This window comes from Cebus imitator, unplaced genomic scaffold (assembly GCF_001604975.1).
Source record: "Cebus imitator isolate Cc_AM_T3 unplaced genomic scaffold, Cebus_imitator-1.0 Scaffold80, whole genome shotgun sequence".
NCBI lineage: Eukaryota > Metazoa > Chordata > Mammalia > Primates > Cebidae > Cebus > Cebus imitator.
In genome coordinates this window covers 2160743-2173553 of record NW_016107395.1, presented here as the reverse complement: position 1 = coordinate 2173553, position 12811 = coordinate 2160743, and the positions used below count along the sequence as shown (strand labels likewise).

General features: G+C 36.0%; 1 protein-coding gene across 3 annotated transcripts in view; it reads right to left on the bottom strand.

Annotated features, from left to right (window-relative positions):
- GHR (growth hormone receptor) overlaps positions 1-12811 on the bottom strand; it is a 296522-nt gene that overhangs the window by 7010 nt on the left and 276701 nt on the right. For all 3 annotated transcript variants that reach the window (XM_017533143.2, XM_017533142.2, XM_017533148.2), the window contains 2 exons: positions 3752-3917; positions 1619-1709 (listed from right to left, as the gene is read on the bottom strand). In XM_017533143.2, the coding sequence (XP_017388632.1) occupies positions 1619-1709; positions 3752-3917 (257 nt within the window). The remainder of the gene's footprint in view (positions 1-1618; positions 1710-3751; positions 3918-12811) is intronic.

Here is a 12811-nt window from a genome sequence, read left to right as displayed (position 1 = left end):
TCAAGAAGAGCAACCCCAAGGCACATAATCGTCAGATTCACCAGGGTTGAAATGAAGGAGAAAATACTAAGGGCAGCCAGAGAGAACGGTCGGGTTACCCATAAAGGGAAGCCCATCAGACTCACAGCAGATCTCTCAGCAGAAACCCTACAAGCCAGAAGAGAGTGGGGGCCAATATTCAACATCCTTAAAGAAAAGAACTTTCAACCCAGAATCTCCTATCCAGCCAAACTAAGCTCCATAAGAGAAGGAAAAATAAAATCCTTTGCAAACAAGCAAGTACTTGGAGAGTTCATCACCACCAGACCTGCTTTATAAGAGCTCCTGAAAGAGACTCTACACATATAAAGGAACAACCAGTACCAGCCACTCCAAAAACATACCAAATGGTAAAGAGCATCAACACAATCACGCATCTGCATCAACTAATGAACAAAACAGCCAGCTAGCATCAAAATGGCAGTATCAAATTCATACATAACAATATTATCCCTAAATGTAAATGGACTAAATGCCCCAATCAAAAGACACAGACTGGCAAACTGGATAAAAAGCCAAACGCATCGGTGTGCTGTATCCAGGAAACCCATCTCACATGCAAGGATACACAAAGGCACAAAATAAAGGGATGGAGGAAGATTTAACAAGCAAATGGAGAGCAAAAAAAAGCAGGAGTTGCAATTCTCATCTCTGATAAAATAGACTTTAAAGAAACAAAGATCAAAAGAGACAAAGGGGGACATTACATAATGGTAAAAGGATCAATGCAACAAGAAGAGCTAACGATCCTAAATATATACAAACCCAATACAGGAGCACCCAGATACCTAAGGCAAGTTCTTAGTGACTTACAAAGAGACTTAGACTCCCACACAATTATAGTGGGAGACTTTAACACCCCGTTGTTGATATTAGACAGATCAACCAGACAGAAAATTAACAAGGATATCCAGGACTTGAACTCAGACCTGGACCAAGCAAACCTAATAGAAATTTACAGAACTCTCCACCCCAAATCCGCAGAATATACATGAAATTCTACTGAAAATAACCCTTTCTGCATTCAGTTAGACTTTTACACTCTAGCATCCCAAGAATTCTTCTTCCTAATAAAATTCTATTTTGAAGTTTACAAATGCTGTACTATGTCACAAAACAAATTAAAACCTTTTAAAATAAATTCACAACAGAGTGAGACTCCATCTCAAGGAAAAAAAAAATTGAGTGTACATAAGGACAGCATCATACTCAGCCAAACGCTCAGTGATACTCTGAAGTCCTGGAATGAATGGGTCAACTTGTTGAGGACTTGAGGGGGAAGAGGTAGTTATTAGATAAAGAGGTACACATCACAAGGTAAGCATAGTCAGTAGCCTAAGCATCTTAATGTTCTGTACAAGTCTCCAGATAGAATCTAAACCTCTAAGTTGTCTATGATAAATACAACAAATTGAGTTTCATATAAATGGTAAATATGTAAATAGAGATAAAAGTTTTCTAGGTTAATTAAAATTTCCACTCATAATTTACAAAAGAAAATATCAAATAACACAGAGAAACACACATGGAAATCTAAACAACTGGCAAAAACTACCAGAGAATACTACTTCATACCTACCTTTGCTGTTTAGAAAATAAAAATACAAATAGCATCACTGTTAGCCCAGATATTCCAAAGATAATAATTAAGAGCCATGGAAAGTAGAAATCTGAAACACACAAGAATATTTCACTCTTAGAATTATGAATAGTTGAAGCACAGTTTACATTTCCCTTTCCCTTTTCACAAAAAATTCCTAATTTGTATTCCTAATAAAGTCAGTGATTTCTCTTGATAACCACTGAAACAGAATGCAAAAACTTAGTTTTATTCTGTTCTAAGAACATCTCTACTTTTCAAATCTCTTCATATTGAAAAAATGCACTTCAAAAGAAACAGCAGATAGTTCAAAGTCAACACGTGTTTTATGAAAACAAACAATCTGCTTTAAGCATATTATGTGTCAAGGGAGTATCAGAAACATTTCAGCTCCTGGTAAAAGGTGTTGTTTATTAACACACTACATAAATAATGCCTACTTAGTTTATATATTTTTTTCTAAGTGTGGTGATTTTCTTAGCCTCCAGATTGAAGATTTATCAAAAAGATGAAGGCATAGTTTTCATTTATAAATCATGACAGAAACTTCTTAGACACAAAGAACATATATTTTACAGCTATAAATATACATGTTTATATTAATAAATTAAATTATTAAAATATGATAAATATATCTCATGTATATTACATACATACAATCAATAGAAAGATCACTACTGAGGCTCCCATCTTCGGGTTTTAGTATACTTTATATCAGACTTGGGGGAACCTGTTTGTAAAACTTCTATTTCATTCCTTAAGACTGAGTACCTCCCAGCTACATTGCAGTTGGTTCCCAGTATTCTTACCATAGAAGCAGAGGTTAACTACTTTTTCATAAAAATGAGAGATGGAATTTAATATTGCCTTTTAAAAAGTAGGCCTTTATGCTGAAATAGTCTTTTCTCATTTAATAAATTATTAAAATCTCCTAGGGAGATATTATAAGCATTTTAAAGAATTGATGGAGGAGAAAATATCATTTTTTTGTCTTGTAGTATGTATAATTTTCTATCAGTGACATATTCATGAAAATAACATAAAGTTAGAGCTTATTTTTTTTTTGTTAATAACAGAAGGAAAAGGTAGTTTAAAAAATATATGTTAAGTGAATTAAATGCCACTACACTAAGCTTAAGAGTGTATAGCAATTGTACTTTTACATCCAGAATTGCATTAAATCAAATAGTTTGGAAACAAGAAGTTATTTAACTAGAGTTTAGAGAAAATGGTGCTATAGAAATTTTCATCCTAGTGCTATTCAGTATCATGAGATTCTACCTGTATAGTAAATGCAGAAATATAAATTTATTTTCTATGTAGCTTATGGTTGTTTGTTTAACAAACATATAGCCCTGTAATCTTTCTGTTTTCAATGAAGATGGAAGAGAGACAATTCGCATTTGAGAGTAATAATACTCTACACTTTCTGCTCATTATTAATCAATTTTATTTATTTCTGTATCTAAAAGTTTTAATCCTTTTATTCTAAATTCATAGGTCCCATTTTAAAAAACATTAATCATTGTTGTTGTTCTCCTACACAGGGTTTTCAGATGTTCCATGTCTTTTTTGAGTATCACTAGCACACTACTTGTTAGGCATTCCTCTAGGTAAAATCCACACTCCACTTTCTAAAACTGTATGCACTTGCTGTTGACTACATATGCTGACTCAATATTAGGTTTCCTCTTAGACGCCACATATCTATTTATTCATATAGATACACACTTTCTTCCCTAACCACTAGAACAGCTTTTTCCTGATTATAAATTCAAAACAAACTTATTATAGAAAATTTTAGAAATATAAAAACATATAAAGAAAAGAATAATCTGAATTCTGCCATCCAGAGATTGCCACCATATTCCTGTCTCTGAACTTCCACCTGTCCCAGGACTTTTCCTGAATGAAAAATTTGGAAACTAAATCTTCCTTCTGCTTTTGCAATGAACAATGTCTATTACAGATAGTGAGCTCAAGGTCTCTCACCCTGATACCTGATGCTAATATATTTTGATATAAACAACACGTTACCAGTGCAGAGATGAATCAACTGCTATATTGACAAAAGCCAGGTTAGTTGCTATTTTAATCTTTTATTTCTTTTACCTTCTTCACATGTAAATTGGTTCATCTGAGGAAGTTTTACATACAGCACCTCGCTGAACTCGCCATAATTTTCAGATTTTTGTTGTTTGGATCTCACACGCACTTCATATTCCTTATCCACTCTCAATGAGTACAGTGGAACTGATGTTGACAATATAGGGTCCATCTTTCAAGACAAAATATAAAGGCATATTGGCTAAAGAGTCAACCGCTCAATGCAATAAACACTACAGAATGGGTTTTTATAAAGTAGGTAATATTTTAAAATGCATTGTGAGTGTTTGCTATTTAAAGAAAGATTGAGGCAAATAATTATGTAAATAATTATTTTTAAAAATGGGTAATAGTTCACAAATTTAGTTTGGTATAAACCCAAAGATACGATAGACTTGCTTAAAGAAATGCAGCTATAACTGTCCATTAGTCTTCTAGATATTTAATAAGATTAAAGCATATTAGAATTATTCTGAATGGTAGAACTATAAAGAAGACTACAGATACGTTGCCTACATATCTGGGATATTACACTTTTGTATGAAGGGAGATATAAGAACAGAAAAAAAAAAAAAACATGTTTCCACACCAAAATAAATTGTAGCCATAGCAAGTTGTATATCAGTGTTCAATGGAAATTCTGGGTGGTCATTCGTATAATCACAGAATTGGAAAAGGTCCTAGAAAAATCATAATTGCCTTTAGTGAACTTTCAAATAGTTTTATTAAAAGCAACTACATACCTAATCTGCTTGTTCTAGAAGGCTTAAAGCCACCACAAAATAGTTAGCTATTTAAAACCTGCAAAGAAAAGTCATTGGAGTCCTTTGCTAAGAAACATCTAGGTCTTGCAACCCTTAAAGTCAGGATATTCCTTTACCTTCTCAGGGAAGGGTACAGTGAGACTGTTAGACTTTTAATACATATTGCTATCAAAGAGGTAGACTCAACTAGCATTTTCCTCCAAGTCAAATACTCAAAGCAGATATTCAATGTGCTTTTCATACATCTTTTTTGGTAGAACACCTTGTTCCTGTTCATAGAAAACCTGAAACACTCATGTTTTCAGCAGCATGGATTTTCACATAAATAAAAGTCTCATAATTTGTTTCATTAAGTCAGCAACTGGGCCCTCAGCTTCTAAAACAAGTTTTTCTTTTACCTCAATTAGCTTCTACTCACAAAGTACCCTTTTTGCCCCATGTCTATATGACAGGGTTTGTTTGTATTTCTTAAAGAAGCCTCTGAATATACGGGATATTTGCATGCCTAAAATGCTTTCTTTAAAGTAGGATACTGAATACTGAGCTTATTTTATTATTTTGCTTAAGGATTTTTTAAAGCCTATGTTTGCATCCTCAAAGCCCTTATTTCTCTGTTATTGTCACCAATACAATTTCTTAAATGATTTCACTAATAATAGAATAAAAAAAGGGCCCTCAGTGATTCAAGTGTGGTCCTCTCTCCATATTCCCTCAACCCACCACAACAGCCAAACCCAACTCAGATTTCGTGTAGCTCCTACCCTCTTGGCTCCTATCATACCTAACCCTGTCATCTGCCTGTGCAGGGCGCCTGTTTCTCATCCGTCTAAGTGTGAGTATTCAGCTGATATTCTAAGTCTTGGCTGGTACTTTTCCCCACTGTACTCCGCCAAATAATATACTTCTTCCATTATTAATTATATTTCACTGTGCAAATTTAGTTACACAAAGCTTTTTGTGTTACATTGTAAATTTTCCAAAATAACTCATTATTTTTCATCTCCAAAGCCCAGCACAATATCCGGTATCCAGTGGGTGCTCAAGATATGGCACAGATATCATGAATAATTCTATGTTACCCATTAAGTCTTTTTTCAAAAACTGTGTTATTGGTTTACTAGATAAATAGTTGTAAACAACTACATGGTCATGCAAAATGTATTTAATAAAAAGGGTGGCTGGGGGCAGTGGCTCATGCCTGTTATCCCAGAACTTTGGGAGGCTGAGGTTGGTGGATCAACTGAGGTCAGGAGTTCGAGACCAGCCTGGCCAACATGGTAAAATCCCGTCTCTACTAAAAATACAAAAATTAGCTGTATTAGCTGGGTGTGGTGGTGTGCGCCTGTAATCCCAGCTACTCAGGAGTCCTAGGCAAAAAATCGCTTGAACTCTGGAGGTGGAGGTTGCAGTAAGCTGAGATTGGGTCACTGCCCTCCAGCCTGGGGACAGAGCAAGACCCTGCCTCAACAAACAAACGAACAAACAAACAAAAAAGGCACACTGCTAAAAGTTCATATTGCCAAGTGGTAACATGAATTCCTGATACAAATGCTACACACCAGGTTCTCTCCCTTTACTTATAAACCATTTTTCTGCTTATGATGCCTGTGCTCCATAACCAATTATATTGTTTGTTTTTTCAAGAGATAAATTAATTATTACAGATAAGTCACTGGTCTTTGTCCAAGACCTTTGCAAATTACCAAACTTATAAATATCATGAATAAAAGGTATAAAGAAAAGGTTCACTGACTTCTTTGGAGTACCTAATGAGATTTAGCAGCAGTGCCATGAAAAGGGCAACAAAGCCATGTTGGGATACAGCTCTGAACAGTTAACAAAGTTACATGCTCACAAGTACCTGGCGCAGCATGGGAGTTTCAAAGTGGTGCCTCAGTAACCATATGCCATGGGCTTTTAGAGATGAAACGATGGTAACTGAATCGATGAATGTTAACATTCAGATTTATTTCTTTGTTTTTTCTAGGTTGTTTCACTATTTTGTTTCAGGACTACTTTAAACTCTTAAAAATTAGAGAATCCTAAAGATTTTGGTTTAGTTGGGTTATACCTATCTCTATTTACTGTATTAGAAATTGAAATGAAAAAAATTTAAATCCAATTTTTAAAAATAAAAATAATGAATTGATTTTATGTAAAAATAAATAATACATTTTAATAAAAATTATTACAGTTTCCAAAACAACAAAAATTAGAGTGAGAAAAGTGACACTGTTTTACATTTTTACAAATCTCTTTAATGTCCGACTTGAAGATGGCTGTATTTTTATAACTACTTCTGAATTAAACCTATTACAGTGTGCTGTTTTGGTTGAAGTAAATGAATAAAACATGGCCTCACACAGACAAATAGTGAGGAAAAGGAGGAATATTTTAATAAACATTTTACATAATTGTGAACATTTCTGTTTAACAATACACTAAAACTCAAATGATAGTTTCTTAAAGGTTAGTGGAAATATGAAATCTGAAACTCTACCAATGAGCTTTTTGTACTTTGTTAAATTAAAATTAACCATTCCTCACCAATAGACCTATCTTGCAAGAGCTGCTAAAGGGAGTTCTTTAGCTGAAAGCAAAGTGGGCTAATTAGAAACATAAAATCATGTGAAAGTATAAAATTCACTGGTAAAAGTAAGTACATAGTCAAATTTGGAGTAATGTAATATTTTCATGGTAATATGTAAATCACTTTTGATTTAGAATGAAGGTTAAAAGATACAATTATTAAAAATAATACTGGTACAATAATTTGTTAAGAAATATGCAATATAAAAATATGTAAGTGTGACATTGAAAATTTAGAATCTGTGTTTGGGGGGGTATGTGGAGTAAAAGTGTGGAGATCTTTTATGCAAGAAAGTTAAATTGTTATCAGGTTAAAACAGCGTATTATAACCACATGTACACATAGAAACCTAGGAATACATTTAATAAAGGAAGTGAAATAGCTTGTAAGTAGAACTATAAAACACTGATGAAAGAAATGATAGATAATGCAAATGCAAAAACATTCCATGCTTATGAATTAGAAGAATCAATATTGTTAAGAAGACCATACTGCCCAAAATAATCTACATATTCAATGTAATACTTATCAAATTATCAATGTAATTTTTCACAGAATTAGAAAAAACAATTGTAAAATTCATATGGAAGTGAAAAAGAGGTCAAATAGTGAAAGCAATCCTAGCTAAAAGGAATAAAGCCAGAGGCATCACATTACCTGACTTTAAATTATACTACAAAGCTACAGGAACCAAACAATATGGTACTGGTTGAAAAAAAAGACACATAGATCGATGGAACAGAATAGAAAACCCCAGAATAAAGCCTCATACCTACAACCAACTAATCTTTGACAAAGTTGACAAAAACAAGAAACTAGGAAAAGACTGTTTAATAAATAGTGCTGGATAACTGGCCAGTTATATGCAGAAGATTGAAAATGGACCCTTTCAGCATGTACATAAATCAACTGAAGATAGATTAAAGATTTAAATGCAAAACCTGACTTCCACCAAGATGGCCGAATAGGAAGAGTTCTGGAGCACAGTTCCCACTGAGAGTGACACATAAGGAAAGTGATCCCTGCATTTCCAACTGTGGTACTAGGTTCATCTCAATGGGACTGGGTGGAGAGTGAGTGTAGCCCAAGGAGGGCAAACTGAGGTAGAGTGGGGTGTTGCCTCACCTAGGAAGTGCAAAGGAACAGAGAACTCTCTCTCCTACCCAAGGGAAGCCATCAGGGACTTTTCCAGACATTCTGGCACTCCAGCTCAGATACTGTGCTTTTCCCATAATCTTTACAGCCCACAGACCAGAAGGTTCCTGCTGGTGGCAACAACACCAGTGCTGTGGGTTTCTAGCACAAAAGTGTGTGGCCGTTTGAGCCAGTGCCATGGGTTTCCAGCACAAAACTGGGGGGCCATTTTAGCAGGTTCCTGGAGCATCTGCAAGACAGAACCACCCATTCCCCCTGAAAAAAGGAAGGCTGAAGGCAGGGAGCCAAGTGATCTGGCTTGGTGGGTCCCACCCCCACAAAGACCAGCAAACTGAGACCCACTGGCGTGAGATTTTCACAGCCAGCATAGCAGCTTTCGTTCGACCTGGGATGGTTGAGCTCAGTGCAGGGAGAGGCATGCGCCATTATTGAGGCAGTTCTAACCTTGCCTGTGTAAACAAAATCACAAGGAAGTTTACACAGCAACCTGTCAGAGCCCATGACAGCTTAGCAAGGCCTCTGCACGCAGACTGTGACTAGAATCCCTCCTTGCTGGACAGGGCATCTCTGAAAAAAAGGCAGCAGCCTGTCAGGGACATATAAATAAAGCCCCACCTTCCCAAGACAGAACAGCTGGGAAAAGGGGCAGTTGTGAGTTCCACTTCAGTAGACTTAAATGTCCCTGCCCAGAAGCTCTGAAGGGAGCAATGGAGCTCCCAGTATGGCACTTAAGCTCTGATAAGGGACAGACTGCCTCCTCAAGTGGCCTCCTGACTCCTATATATCCTAAGAGACACCTCATACGGGAGAGCTCTGGCTGACAACTGGTGGGTACCTTCTGGGACGAAGCTACCAGAGGAAGGAACAGGTAGCAATCCTTGTCTGATTCTCAGACAAGCAGCATCTGGAGTGGACATCCAGCAGTTAGACTGTTAGAAGTAAAACTAAAAAAAAGAAAGAAATAGCTTCAACATCAACAGAAAGGATGTCCACTCAGAGACCTCATCCTAAAGTCACCAACTTCAAAGTCCAAGGGTAGATAAATCCCTGAAGATGGGAAGAGACTAGCACAAAATGGCTGAAATTGCCAAAAACTACAATGCCTCTTCTCCACCAAGGGATCACAGCTTCTCACTAGCAACAGAGCAAAATTGGATGGAGAATGAGTTTGATGAACTGACAGAAGCAGGCTTCAGAAGGTGGGTAATAACAAACTTCTCTGAGCTAAAGGAGCATACTCTAACCCAGTGCAAAGAAAAAAGGTTAGACGAAATGCTAACTAGAATAAACAGCTTAGAGAAGAACATAATTGACTTGATGGAGCTGAAAAACACAGTACAAGAACTTTGTGAAGCATACACAAGTTTCAATAGCCAAACTGATCAAGCAGAAGAAAGAAAATCAGTGACTGAAGATCAACTCAATGAAATAAAACGAGAAGACAAGATTAGAGAAAAAAGAGTGAAGACATGAACAAAGCCTCCAAGAAATACAGGATTATGTGAAAAGACCTAATCTACATTTCATTGGTGTACCTGAATGTGACAGGGAGAATGAAACCTAGTTGGAAAACACTCTTCAGGGTATTATCCAGGAGAACTTTCTTAATCTAGCAAGGCAGGCCAATATGCAAATCCAGGAAATACAGAGAATACCACAAATATATTCCAAAAGAAGAGCAACCCCAAGGCACATAATTGTCAGATTCTCCAGTGTTGAAATTAAGGAAAAAATGCTAAGGGCAGTCAGAGAGAAAGGTTGGGTTCACACAAAGGGAAACCCATCAGACTCACAGTGGATCTCTTGGCAGAAACCCTACAAGCCAGAAGAGTGTGGGGGCTAATATTCAACATCCTTTACGAAAAGAACTTTCAACTCAGAATTTCATATCCAGCCAAACTAAGCTTTATAAGTGAAGGAGTAATAAAATTCTTTACAGACAAGCAATTGCAGAGAGATTTTGTCACCACCAGGCTTGCCTTACAAGAACTCCTGAAGGAAGTACTAAACATGGAAAGGAACCACCAGTACCAACCACTGCAAAAATGTACCAAATGGTAAAGACCATTGACACAATAAAGAAGCTGCAACTAACAGGCAAAACAATCAGCTAGCATAATAATGGCAGGATCAAATTCCCATATAACAATATTAACCTTAAATGGAAAAGGGCTAAATGTCCCAATCTAAAGACACAGACTGGCAAATTAGATAGAGTCAAGACCCACAGCTGTGCTTTATCAGGAGACCCATCTCATGTGCAAAGACACATATAGGCACAAAATAAAGGAATGGAGGAAGATTTACCAAGCAAATGGAGAGCAAAAAAAGCAGGGGTTGCAGCCCTAGTCTTTGATATAACAGACTTTAAACCAACAAAGATCAAAAGAGACAAAGAAGGGGCATTACATAATGGTAAATGGATCAATGCAACAAGAAGAGCTAACTATCCTAAATATATACACACCCAATACAGGAGCACCCAGATACATAAAGCAAGTTCTTAATGACCTACAAAGAGACTTAGACTCACACACAATAATAATGAGAGATGTTAACACTCCACTGTCAATATTAGGCAGATCAACAAGACAGAAAATTAACAAAGATATCCAAGACCTGAACTCAGATCTGGACTAAGCAGACCTAATACACATCTACAGAACTCTCCACTCGAAATTCACAGAATATACATTCTTCTCAGCACCGCATCACACTTACTCTAAAATTAACCACATAATTGGAAGTAAAACGCTCCTCAGCAAATGCAAAATAATGAAAATCATAACAACCAGTCTCTCAGACCACAGTGCAATCAAGTTAGAACTCAGGATTAATAAACTCACTTAAAACCACACAACTACATGGAAACTGAACAACCTGCTCCTGAATGACTACTAAACAATGAAATGAAGGAAGAAATAAAGATGTTCTTCAAAACCAATGAGAATAAAGACACAACATACCAGAATCTCTGGGACACATTTAAAGCAGTATCTAGAGGGAAATTTATAGCTCTAAATGCCCACATGAGAAATAAGGAAAGATCTAAAATTGATACCCTATCGTCACAATTAAAAGAACCAGAGGAGTAACATCAAACAAATTCAAAAGAAATAACTAAGATCAGAGCAGAACTGCAGGAGATAGAGACACAAAAAACCCTTCAAAAATGAATGAATCCAGGAGCTGTTTTTTGAAAATATCAACAAAATAGATAGACTGTTAGCCAGACTAATACAATCGCAAAGAGAGAAGAATCAAATAGATGCAATAAAAAATGATTAAGGGCATATCACCACTGATTCCACAGAAATACAAACTACCAACAGAGACTACTACCAACACTTCTATGCACATAAATCAGTAAACCTAGAAGAAATGCATAAATTACTGGACACTTACATCTTCCCAAGACTAAACCAGAAAGAAGTTGAATCCCTGAACAGACCAATAACAAGGTCTGAAGTTGAGGCAGCAATTAATAGCCTACCAACCAAAAAAAGTACAGGATGAGATGGGTTCACAGCCGAGTTCTACCAGAGTTACAAAGAGGAGCTGGTACCATTCCTTCTGAAATTATTCCAAGAAATACAAAAAGAAGGAATCCTCCTTAACTCATTTTATGAGACCAACATCTTTCTAATATCAAAAACCTGGCAGAGACAAAACTAAAAAAGAAAATTTTAGGCCAATATCCATGATGAACACTGATGTGAATATCTTCAACAAAATACTGTCACACTGAATCCAACAGCGCATCAAAAAGCTTATCCATCACAATCAAATTGTTTCATCCCAGGGATGCATGGCTGGTTCAACATATGCAAGTCTATAAATGTAATCCATCACATAAACAGAACCAAAGACAAAAACCACATGATTATCTCAATAGATGCAGAGAAGGTCTTCAACAAAATTCAATAGCCCTTTATGCTAAAAACTCTAAGAAACTATGTATCAGTGGAATGTAACACAAAATAATAAAAGCTATTTATGACAAATCCACAGCCAATATCATACTGAATGGGGAAAAACTGGAAGCATTCCCTTTGAAAACTGGCACTAGACAAGGATGCCCTCTCTCACCACTCCTGTTCAACATAGTATTAGAAGTAATGGCCAGAGGAATCAGGCAAGAAAAAAAATAAAGTTATTCAATTAGGAAAAGAGGAAGTCAAATTGTCTCTATTTGTAGATGACATAATTGTACATTTAGAAGACCAGTCATCTCAGTCCAAAATCTCCTTAAGCTGATAAGCAAATTCAGTGAAGTTAAGAATATAAAATCAATGTACAAAAATTACAAGCATTCCTACACACCAATAACAGACAAAAAGAGAGCAAATCATAAGCAAACTCCCATTCACAATTGCTACAAAGAGGAAAAAATTCCTAGAAATATAATTAACAAGAGATGTGAAGAATCTCTTCAAGGAGAACTAGAAACCACTGCTCAAGGAAATAAGAGAAGACACAAACAGATGGAAAAACATTCCATGCTCATGGCTAGGAAGAATCAATATCATGAAAATGGCCATACTGCACAAAGTAATT